We start from the raw sequence: 13304 nt of genomic DNA, 5'->3' as shown, positions 1-13304 counted from the left end.
GTAGGCGACGGGAGCGGCGTGGTAGGCGACGGGTGCGGCTACAGCAAGGGGCTGCTCGTGGCGCACGATGCTCTGGGAGGAGACCGCGGCAGCTGGGGAGTAGTGGGCTGCGGGCAGCAGACCAGCCGAAGACACCGCCAACACGGCGCTTAATGCGATGATCTAAAAATAGAAATATATTTAAATTTGCGTTGCACATAACAAAACAATTTATATTTAATATTGCTTAAGTTAAAGGAAATTTAAATATTTATAATTAATATAAATTAAAACACCGTAAGCTTACTTTGGAATACATGTTCGTTGTGATTAACAGTTTTGACTGATACTTTATTTGCAAAAACTTTCGCTTATATACCAAATAAATTCAAGTTCGGTTCAAGGTTTACAGGTTAGGTTTGCTAAATAAAAAGTAAGTATCTGTATTTATAACACATACTTTCTCTCTTATCAAGTACCGCGCTGAAAATATTTCTCTTTCGGTATATAAAATCTTCGTAAACCCAACTTCTCAAAATTCTTCTATGATTTTTGGGAGGTAATAATAATCGTAGGTTCTTATAAAGCTATGGAATCAAGATTGATGAAAGCATATGTATAATTAGACCTTAATTCAAATATCGTTGATTATGTTAATTTATATTTCTGAATTGAAGTTAATGAGCGTTTTTTAATTGGTATTGTTATTTGAAAATGTTCGAAAAATTTAAATGAGAACTTTAAAGCATCTAATAGTTAATATCTCACCAATCTCTTTTTTTGATAAATATGCTTTTTCTATAAAAAGTTTCAACTTCATAGAATATTACTGTTTAAGTGTAATCGTTTGCTTTATACTAGTTTTTAACGTATGAAATCACACTAATGTTATAAATGTGAAAGTTTGTTTGTTTGGACGTTGGTATCTCAATCACACTGTAACCACTCGACAGATTTTGATGAAATTTGGTATACAGACAGGTATGAGCTGACTTTGGTGATAGGATACTTTTTTCACCATTAAATGCTGCCTTGGAATAAATCTTGATATCCGGGCGGAGCCGGGACGAGCGTCAAACAATAGTTTCATAAATTTATCATATCACCTTCATTACAAACGCCAGGACTTAATAATTTTCTTACTCTGTGCTATTTAACTGTGTATTTTTACTTATGTAAATTGCATTTATTTCACAGAATTACATACAAACGAAGTTCAAATCTTAATCTTTATACACTATTATTATTATTATAAATTAGTTTATTTCAAGACACCTTAAAAGGTACGTACATAAAAAAAATATTAAAAGGTAAATGCCAAATACCTTTATGGGAAGACGATACATCGCAACAAATCGCGGGATGCGAAAAACTGGTTGTTCCATCTAGTCTTTAGACTTGTCTAATAGGTGTATTTTTCGGTGCTAGCAAGAAAAAACATCGCATCAAAGTTTCTGCAGTGTACAATGTACATCAGATGATAAGAAAATCTCTGAATTTAATAGAATCCTATTCAAACAGATCAAACAATATTATATAACAGACCAGACAAAATACATATAAATAAAATATATTTCATAGACATAACAGTACCATCAGTTAATACTATATGGAAACTGAACTTCCTTGGCTATGTAATACTAAAAGAGTAAAAGTTCTTACATAGATTAGGTGCAAAAAATGCAATATCCCAAAAGCAAGCAGGAATGCGCAGTATTATTATTATAATGGATCAAATTTCTATATCACAAATATTTATTACTCATAAATATTTATTATTCCTAGCTAGATCGATTTATCGCCCCCGAAACCCCCTATATACTAAATTTCATGAAAATCGTTGGAGCCGATTCCGTGATTCCAATTATATATATATATATATATATATATATATATACAAGAATTGCTCGTTTAAAGATATTGTTTTATTACGTTAAGTATATGCTTATTTACATTGTTGTGGAATTGTTCTCATTTTAGAATGTGTGTGTGTGTGTGTGTGTGTGTGTGTGTAATTATACTCTAATAAAAATTAATAAAAAATACTGCATGATATGACATAATATATTTATACATCTTACATCTTAATTATACTTGTTTGTTTTTGTTGAATGTTGTGTTTATCTCTAATTGTTGTGCATATAATGTGTATTACTAAAATTGTTTTTTTGTATTGAGAGAAAATATTTATGTAACAACAGCTGATAAACCTAAATAAATAAATAAATAAATACATCTTTTTGGTTATATATAAATGGTTTTCTTACTCTCTGCACCGACGTGGTTTTGTATTATTACAATATCTTATTCAACTCTTCACGAACATTGTACTTAGAACAATTTAGAAAAGAGGAGTTCAATTTATAGGGTGATCACAAATATTTATTACTCGTTTTCGAATCCGAACCTGCTCTCCCTTGAGGGTCCCAGAATAAGAATAAAAACAATTACCGAACTAGATATGCATATAGATATATAGATTCAACTTTACTTTATAAAGGCGATGTCCAATTATTTTGCCACGTGAGAAAAAGTTTAAATAGCAATTCCCCATATTGCCCTTTGAGTACTAAACACCAAAAAAGGGTTTGACATTTTCATTTTGACAGTACGGTGAGACGAAATTACTTTAATATAATTTTACAATGAACAGTTGAAACTGCGGGTCACTCAAATTCTGATGAATACGTGAACTCACAAGTATAAGACAACATTTGAAAATGTTTTATATCCATAAATCAGCGGGAACATTCGTACATTTGACCAGCATAGATGGATAGAAGATGTTCTTCGCACATTCATGTTCATCTAAATAGGTATCGTTTTAATGTTTTATTACGTTTAATGCTTATTTACATTATTATGTAATTGTTCTCATTTTAGAATTAGTGTGTGTGTGTAAAATACTCTACTAACATTAAAAATTAATATAAAATACTGCATGATATGACAATATATATGTTTTTGGTTATATATAAATGGTTTTCTTACTCTCTGCAACGACGTGGTTTTGTGTTATTATACTAACTTATTCAACTCTATATGAAAATTGTACATAGACATAGACAATTTACAAAAGAGGAGTTCAATTTACAGGATGGCTTATTGCTTATTGATCTCGTTCAGCCAACCAAGGTAGAAAGTAGAAGAACAATCATAATAATATATTATTAGGACGTAGGATTTTTTATTTATTTTTACTATTCAATGACCTTATAAAATAGAACCTCAACGCGTCTACGCTAAAGGCATGTTTTCAAACTATATCCCAAAATGAAGAAATATAATAATTAACCTCAGTTGCATAACAGAAAACGCATCCCACATAGTTATTAATAACTAACTCCGAAAACGAAGAGATGCCTAATTCGTCGGAATTATTTTTTATTTTATAATTAAATTGCACACAGTAACATCGACAAGCTCATGATTGATGACATTACAGCTTCCTTCATTTATTAAAAAATATTGCCTTTAATATGCCAGATCGTCTTACAAGATCTTTATTTTAAACTCCACTGTTTAGCGAATCAATTAAACAATCCTATTTTTATTTAATGATTAAATTGTAAAACGTCTGTCTACATGAATATTCCCATACACCAAATATGTCAAACTCCAAACATATGTCCTTCTGGATATAGAGTTGAATTTTTTCTTCTTTAAATTATGTGTAATAAATTGTAAAAAAAAACTTAATTACTTAATGTAATGTTATTTATTAAAACCATTTTATTTAATCGAGCTAAGATTTATTTAATTTAATATTGACTAGACTTCCACTCATTTCATTTAGTGATGAGCAATGATGGGAGCGTGAGCGACGGGAGCGGCGTGGGCGGGAGCGGAGTTGGAGACCACAGCGTTGAAGCCGTTGTGTGGGTCAGCGGTGTACTCCACGCGGCGCACTGAGCCGTCAGCCTCGAGCAGCGAGTACTCGCCGTGCACGACGTCACCGTCGCGGCTCTCGTGCTGGGACTTGTTGTCGCCGGTGTGGCCGTCGGCTACGGAGTATGCGAAGTCGTATCTGGGGTGCGCCTGCACAAATATTCACAATATTAAAACTCACCTACCCATAACCAAGTAGCCAAACCATTCTCAAATTATATGGTCTCGTGTAACTTACATCGTATTCCTCAACGGCGACATGGGCGGGAGCGGCGTGGACGAGAGGAGCGGCGTGGACGACGGGAGCGGCGTGGGCAACGGCAACACGAGCGGGAGCTGCGTATTGGACGGGGGCAACTACGCCATGACGGACAATGTTTTGGGAAGACAGAGCGGCGCCAGAGTAGTAGCGGGCGGGGGAGGAGTAGGCTACGGAGGCGACGGGAGCGGCGACAGCGATGGATGGCTGGTGTCTGATGATGTTCTGTGAGGAGACAGCCGCGGCGGAAGAGTAGCGGGCGGGGGTGGCGTAGGCGACTGGGGCGGCTTGGTAGGCGACGGGAGCGGCGTGGTAGGCGACGGGTGCGGCTACAGCAAGGGGCTGCTCATGGCGCACGATGCTCTGGGAAGAGACCGCGGCAGCTAGCAGTAGTGGGCTGAGGGCAGCAGACCAGCCGAAGACACCGCCAACACGGCGCTAATTGCGAGGATCTACAATAAATTAGATTTTTTAGTTTCACTTTATGCTTAATGACCAGACCACTTAAAGTATAAGACATATGTCCATTGATTGTATGTATATCATAATTCACTTGCAAAATGATACCCATTTAAAACACCCTGTTTTTCCCCACTATTTATGAATTTTTTACTCACTTTTGAGAACATATTTGTTGTATTGTACTTATTCGACTGATACTTATTATTGAAAAAATGTGCTTATATATAGGTACTATTTGCAAGTCGAGTACTGAATTGACAAGGCCGACCGGTCAGGAGTTTTGCGAGACATTTTTTTCGGCTTAATCCATAACACTTTCTTTATGTCACAAATTTTCTTAAAATTCTCATTCTCATTCTCATATTATTTATGATTGGTTTAAAAAGTTAGAAAAATTGATAATTTATTATGATATTGTTATACATAGGCAGATATACCTACCAACTACTTCATTTTTACACTCTCGGTAATCTTCGAATAAAGTCACTTATACAAATAAATTTTTACATCATTTACAGTTTTTCATGTTGAAAAGCTTTTTGTATATAAGGTTATTTTTAGCAACTAATTTATACTCTACTATGACATAGAAAAATGACCGAAAATGACGTAAAAAAATTTTAATCAGTCCAGAAGTTTTTGTGTCAAAACATTTCAAGCATGCATACAAAACTTTCCTCTTTATAATATTACAGCACAGAACTAACAATTAATATTACTTTTTAATAATGTATAAATAAATCTCACAACTCAATTGTATTAAGCATAAGAACTGGGTCAATATTACTAGTATAGTATTATGTTATCCCATAAACAAGTATGAAGAAACATAAAACGATGAATTTAGCGCCTACTTTTCGTAACGCTTGTTTAAAGATATATATATATATATATATATATATATATATATATATATATATATATATATATATATATATATATATATATATATATATATATATATATATATATATATATATATATATCTTTTAAGTTGGATCAAATTTGATTAAAATCCCTTGAATAGCACTTAGGGATCACGTAGATTTGCATATCTATAGATCGTTAAAAGAATTTCTTAAATCGGTCTTGTAGTTCCTGATATTAGCGCGTTCAGAAAAACAATCTCTCAGCTTTATATTAGGAAAAATTACTATTAAAAGTTAAAAAAATTAACAGGTTAAGTTTAACGACTTATAACGACATTTCATTCCAAATAAATCATTTCAACAACAATAAACAACCTGTAAATAGAGTCACGAATGTAAAGTTAGCATAGAATACACACAAATACAAATAAAAGTAATATATAATAAATGTTATATTACATAACGTTATATGTTCCTCGTAAGCATTTGGGGTCACTAAGTCAAAAGTCACTGTACCATCATTATGTTAATACGTTACAGTTCATCGACACATCAATGAATGAAGATGAGTCATTGACCACATAATATAATAGCTCATCTTTCACGTTTCCACGTGTCTTCTAAACCGGTTTGTTTGAACTAACGATAATTTGCAATTTAATTAATTTGCTATAATATATTAATTATGAACATATGACGAGAACGAATTATCATAACCAATTAATGAGGATAGGATTTTATAAAAGATAAAACTATCTAAAGTAAAACAAAACAACGATAATGCATTGTAATTTGTTATGTTTGTAACAGGATTAAAATGTACAACTCATTAAGATTTTGCTTGAATATGAGATAATGAATAAAGGAAAGTAATTTATAATGTTGCCGTAACAGCAAACGTGCTATGTCGAATAATGACCTAGTTTTAAGGTCATGGATAACAAGCCGAATATTTGAGCATGTTCCGATTATAGTTATTACAATTCATTTTTATTCAGCAAAAGATTTACCAAGGATTTATTAATAAGTGCTACGTTTATCCTTAACAATAAGCAATGCTTCTAACTTCTAATTTATAGCTAACAACGTGTAAATCTCTTTTTTTCGAATCAAGTATTAAGTAGCCCGCGGCATCGCACGCGATTATTCGGAGTAGTTTAATAGATGTTGTTGTAAATATAAACCTCTTGAATCATTCTATCTAGTAAAGAAAACCCCATCAAAATTCGTTGCGCAGTTTTAAAGCTTTAAGCATACATAGCGAAATAGGGACACAGAAAGCAACGACCTAGTGATAGTATATAATACACAGTACATATGACCCAATACTATAATTATACTTCTACCAAATAATTACAATTTCGTAAAATTTGCTAAATAAGTTGACTTACTTTTCTAAAGATAACTCCGAAAAAAACCAGCAAATCAATTACAAAACTTTGAATAACTTATAGAACTTAAAGTTTGACGTTTATTGCTCATTGACTTTGCAACCTTCCTAGCCTTCTCTTTATTGACTCAGCTGTCACCAACACTCATGAGAGTCACTCAATAATACTTTGACAATTAAAAGCAACATGATAATGGAAAGATTAATTATTAAACAATTTCACGATTGATGTCATGAACAGCGGTGTTCTGGCAATAGTGCACCTTGTTTAATATTTATTTGTTTAGTCAAATGGACACACATTAATTCATCAAAGACATTGAAAGAGAATGCTTATATTAATTAGACTACTTTAAATAAATTTATACGTATGTTATTACATCAATTAATACAAATAACTAATTTGAAATTCTATTTAGAAAAATTGGAACTCCTCTGATACTATATAATATGTATAAAAATATAATGTTTTTACAATTTAAGTGATTATTTATATAGATTGGTATTTTTGATGTAAAAAGTGTGATTTACAGGTAAATACAGACGTTATTTAGAACGTTTATTAGAATTTACTAAACAGGTAACGCAATTATAACCTCAAATAGATTTGCAAGTTTCGTATCAACAAATTAAACAATACAATAATGGTATATAGGCTGACGTAATTACATGTGTTACTAATCCAGTTATCGTGATGAAACTCTATGGACAATAGTGTTATTATTAGCATTTATATTCAAACAAATCAATTAATCTCATCATCTCTGATGGATGTAGTACCGTTAATTATCATTCAGTCGTTAACGAAAGCAGTGTTAAGAACTTGTAGTTTAAAGTACACCGAAAGTACGCAGACAATTGCTTTGTATTGATACCACTATAATGATTGTTATGTAATATAAAAATTTCACTTTTTGATTAGAATATCTATATATAACTGACAAGAACAACTTCCGGACATCAGTTCCGACGGTGAAGTGTGGTGAAAATGTTTCTATTAGTAAGTTATTTTGTGTTATTACGGCCTATACGTCAACCTCGTTGCGTACAAAAATTGCAAGACTTAGTTTTGGATACAGATTTTAATAAAAAAATTAGGTTTGTTTTTTAACTAATGATTTATACATTATATTTCAGATAATCAGTGTATGGATAATAATTCCAGTAAACTCAGAAACAATTGAAGCTATTTCATACCAAAGTTTCAACAGATATGACGTGCCTGTATCTTACGCATTCAAGTCAGTCCACGCGCATGGGATTCCAAAGCGAAACATCAATAACATGCAATATGCACCGTTGGTTTTGAAGCCCAAAGATGAAGCTAGAGATACACCCACGGTACATTCGTTACAGGACAATTACGGTGTAACCAATAAGTACGAAAAGGTTCGAAGTAATTTGGAGCCCTATGATTCTCAAGATAAGATAAATAACAAACCACAGCAAGTGTTATCTTTCGTGCCTGGATACAACTACCAGTTAAAATCACCAAGAGTCATAGAAGATGAAAGAATTTACAGTGAAAATAATTATAATGTAAGTTATTTTGTTGTTTATTTCTATTCATAATAATTCTGTAGGGATTTTACTTAAATCAATTTTTTAAATAATATTTACAAAGGGAAATAAAATAGTAGGCAGTTGTTAATTTACTTTCTCTAAATTTTATCAATGATTACAAAGTTGTTAGCTATGGCAGTACATTTTTGTATGAAAACTATTTAATTTTAAGGATAACAGTAATCCAGAACATCTTCTTAATTATAAGAAGCCAGAAGCTGAACAAAGAGGTCACACACCGTTACCACTGTTTCAAAATTCAAATAATTTCCCTGTAGCTGTGAACGTGCCACAGGAAATCAAACATGTCGATGTACCTCATAACAATCGAGTTTATAGCAATGATAACGGGTAAGCTACTACTGATTCTCTATTTTTTCCATTATGGACACTAATTACTTTAAAGAACAAAATGTATGATAGTAGTGCGATTTATAACCTACTTAATGTTTTTAATATTATTTACAGGAACATAAAGACTCTTCCAGCATTGGAAAATGACAATATTCAGCCTTATATGTTGGTTAAGACGCCGCGTCTTCATTTGAACGTTGCGCGAGCGTACCGCTTCGTTCAAGGCCCCCATGAGACGCCTGCTAAACTTAATGAATTTAAACTGCAAAAATTATCGTCTCAGAATAAAATGAGTGATCACAAAACATATTTACAACCAGTCCCAAATAAACATGTTCATCTTTTACATCGAGTCCGCTAAAATTCATAGTAATGTACATAGAATATTATAAGATAAATTATTAATTTTTTAATAAAACAAATAATTTCAGTTTCATGTTGTTTGAATTTTCCCATTGTTTGTCATTATTTCCATGACTTTTATCGACATGAATTAAACCTAGTTGATTTCTTCGAAAGATTGCGTAACCTGTTCACCACATATACCCTAAGGCAAGGCCTATCACAGAATTATGAGCCTTTGGCGCATATAAAATGATACATGAAATGTAGTGAAGTTATTCTTTGTGTGCTTTCCATCAAGATACATTACAATATGTTTTCAAAAGTAAGTGAGTGTAATAATTATACGTTCTGACTTATTTAAGAATATTCAACACAATATCTAAAATACATCATATTTAATTAAAATTTATTTCAGTTGGTTGTTCTCTGCGCATTCGCAGCCGTGGCCTCAGCTGGACTTGTGCCCGCTAGCGTGCATTACTCCCCAGCTGCGGCCGTCTCCTCTCAGAGCATTGTCCGCCACGACCAGCACCAAGCTAAGCTGGCGTACGCCGCTCCCGTTGCCAAGCTCGCCGTAGCCGCTCCCGCTGTGTACCACGCCGCCCCCGCCTCCGTGTACCACGCTGCCCCCGCTGCAGTGTACCAAGCCGCTCCCGCCCCAGTGTACCACGCTGCCCCCGCCCCCGTTGCCTACCACGCCGCTCCCGTGCACTATGCCGCCCCCGTTGCTAAGGTCCTCGCTCAACCTGAAGAGTTCGTGAGTATCCCATTGATGCGGATTCACAGAATTTGCTACAAATAGTATACCTTGTTAACAAATACATATCACACAATCTCATTGCGTTATCTGCATTCCAGGCTCATCCCAAATACGAGTTCTCTTACGCTGTTTCCGACCCCCACACCGGTGACGACAAGCAACAGCAAGAGGTCCGCGACGGCGATGTAGTGAAGGGCTCCTACTCGTTCCACGAAGCCGACGGCTCCATCAGGACCGTGGAGTACACCGCCGACGACCACAGCGGCTTCAACGCGGTCGTGCACAACACCGCGCCCACCGCCGCCCCCGTCGTCTACAAGCAAGCGGCCGCTCCTCTCCTCCTCAAGGCTCCCGTCTACGCCGCCGCTCCTGCTCACCAATACTACCACTGAATTTAATGTCTAGATAATTGTTGATTCGTTATTTATTGTAATATAAAGTAAAAATATACTTATAGTTGTTTTATTTGAAGATATTTATATTTTTTTTTTAAGATGAAATAACATAATATTAGAGTATAATTATTGTTATGCATACCTACTCAATAGTGTAATTTATTCATCATGACGAATTGCGACAACGCGAGTTCAAATGTAGATCAACCTTCAGATAATCGAACTAAGTAATTGATGCTAGACCGGACAGATTGCTTCATAGATTCGCAAACAAGTCTCAGTAGATTCGAGCTCCAAATTAAAAAAAACATTATGTATGCACTGTCTTATATGAAAAATAACTAACTAGCCCAATTGGAACACAATTAAAGTATTGTATATCTCATCTGCTCTCACCACGAACATTCGTATTGAACAAAACATTAATGTTTTTTATTTTATGCTAGAGCAGGCAACTGAACTGATGGATTGCAGTGCATCATACATACAAATGATTGCTCAGGAATAAGAATTCCTGATTATGAAAAATCTCTTGATTGGATTTAAAAAAATAAATCAGGTACCACAGCAATGCGTTCTATATTGCTCGAATGATAATTAATTTTACAAAAATTTCAAATGACCCGTAGCATGGTTTTAATACGTTAAAAGAAAACTTTAGAGATATCTTTGTAACTTTTTCAATAGTTTAAAAATTCTGCTATTGTATTTTCATCTAATTTTCAAATAAGCGTATATCCTGGAAGCAGGTCAGAGATTTTTATAAAGTTTTTATACCAGGGCATAGCTATAACAGGATAAAATAACAATAACAGGATAACGTTAACGTTGAGACATTATAAAACATCCTTTTAATTCATGTAGTCCCCTTAATTTATTACTTTATTTTTAAAATATTATGCCAATACAATTTTAAACAACATTGCATTTCTATCGGTATTTAGTACATTTATAAATCAATCAGTGATAAATTGCTCGTTAAATATAAACAGGAGTGAAAAAATAATAAAAACTTTCTGTTATGTTCAATGTTCACGATTTGAAAGTTAAAACAAAACGCTAACGACTTGAGAATCGGACGTCTCTGGAAGGTTGGATAAACACAAATGAGCTTGGGATCCTTCAAAGAGAAAATCGCTCTATGCTTTACGTTTCACATATATGCTTTGTGATTTTAATCCTCTTTTTCGAGGGGACCGTGCTGAATACCGGTATACAAAGCATCTGATATATGATTAGCTAAAGCTGAAGGTTTGGCGAAGGTTTCTGCGGAAATTGTCGACCTGACTGTTCTATTTCATGTATGTTATATATATTACTAGCTGCGCCCCGCGGTTTCACCCGCGTAAGTCCGTATCTCGTAGGAATATCGGGATAAAAAGTTGCCTATACGTTATTCCAGTTGTCCAGCTATCTATGTACCAAATGTCATTGTACTCGGTTCAGTAGTTTTTGCGTGAAGGAGCAACAAACACACACACATCCTAACAAACTTTCGCGTTTATAATATTAGTAAAATTGATATCACACATCTAGGAATGAATAAATACTAAAATTAAAGTGAAAGTGAAGCGAAAGAATATGGGATAGTACCTAGAACAAAAATACTCAAAGTAAAGCAAGATTTAAAACTCTCTGTACAATAATGTCGGCGTGATGCACTGCCAAACTACATACAAACAGTACACGTATACATTTTTTAGAACACGTTCCAAACTATCATTATATCAATAAAAATATATCTCATACGCACAGAATTCAAACAGTTACATTTTCTGATCTATTAATACCGTAACACACTTCAAACATAACTTAAACAACGAATATTATCAACAAAGATACACACACAAACTAATATTATGTCTCCATACCATAATTCATAATCGCACGAGATGTCATTTATTTTCTTTTAATAAGACTAATAAAACAAAACAATATAATTTGTATAATAAGTTCCCTAATTTATTAATAATTGTTATGCTATATATTATAAGAAAGTCGTGTAAGTTACACTATTGATAACTTAAAAACGACTGAACCGATTTTGTTGAACTTTAGTACAGAGATAGTATGAAACCCGAATAAGAACATAGTATAGTTTATATCACCGAAATCGAAAGGGAATTGGAACTTTGCCGGGTTTGTGGAATTTTCCTTCGGGTAAAGCCGTGGGCGGAAAGCTAGTTATGAAATTAAATGTAAAAGGTATTAAATTTTCTACATTATATTCTTCATTGGCTATGTCCTTCCCCTTCTAATATTTAAATTTTTTTATTCCATTACATGTACATCCGCCATTAAATTCGCAAAAAATATTAATCGTATTTTGGTCGTTTTAGTTTATTGCTTTTTTAAATTACTTCATAAAACAAAGAAGTACTATGTTATTGCCTTCTTTATATTTATTTTGTATATCTCTGATTTCAATGTTTAAACATAAATATAAAAAATACCTGGGTATAAATAAACCTGAGCTTTCATATTATAATAACCAATTACCCATATAGGGTGCATATTATTATTCAATATCCGATGGGTTAGTATAAATATTAAAACACGTTATTTATTTTTGCAGATTGTATTTCAAACATTTCTCTTATTGAGGATTTAATAAAAAATCGCTAATAAATCTAGTTACCTTATAATTGAATTGTTTAAATAAAAATATTTATTTCTATGTACAGCAAAATAAGATTACTACATCCACAAAATATGAAAGCAAATTAAAACATAAATGACATAGGTTACACGCGCGTACCCCGGGGCAAGGTTTTTTTGCACCGATAAACTATAGATCGTGCAGCTAGTATAAAATGAGCTACTTAATCTCAAATAATACATTCTGCCAACCAAATAGATACATTCAACATGTTCTCTAAAGTAAGTGCCTAAAACAAACAAATAATTTAAAAGAAATCATACGACTACATATCCTATAATATAATATATTTAAAGTTATTGTAACAAATTTTTAATACCTCTATTGATAATAATTTTAAAAATTTCAGATCGTAGCTCTGTGCGCATTCGCATCCGTGGC

General features: G+C 33.3%; 1 protein-coding gene and 1 pseudogene across 1 annotated transcript; one reads left to right on the top strand and one right to left on the bottom strand.

Moving 5' to 3' along the window:
* Window positions 1–4755, bottom strand: part of LOC119831318 — a 6210-nt pseudogene extending 1455 nt beyond the window's left edge.
* Window positions 4756–9419: 4664 nt separating this feature from the next.
* On the top strand, window positions 9420–10261 carry LOC119831543 (cuticle protein 7-like). The gene is made up of 3 exons (XM_038354951.1): window positions 9420–9431; window positions 9525–9866; window positions 9968–10261. The coding sequence occupies exons 1-3, from the start codon at window positions 9420–9422 to the stop codon at window positions 10259–10261; spliced, it is 648 nt and encodes a 215-aa protein (XP_038210879.1).
* Window positions 10262–13304: the final 3043 nt, after the last annotated feature.

This window comes from Zerene cesonia, chromosome 13 (genome assembly GCF_012273895.1).
Source record: "Zerene cesonia ecotype Mississippi chromosome 13, Zerene_cesonia_1.1, whole genome shotgun sequence".
Classification (NCBI taxonomy): Eukaryota; Metazoa; Arthropoda; class Insecta; order Lepidoptera; family Pieridae; genus Zerene; species Zerene cesonia.
The sequence above is the reverse complement of the archived record's forward strand: the minus strand, read 5'-3'. Positions and strand labels throughout refer to the sequence as shown.

Excerpts from the sequence above, each read along its gene's own strand:
- LOC119831543 (XM_038354951.1), top strand. Across the intron at positions 9,867-9,967 it reads TCGCTCAACCTGAAGAGTTC|GCTCATCCCAAATACGAGTT; the intron begins GTGAGTATCCCA and ends TCTGCATTCCAG.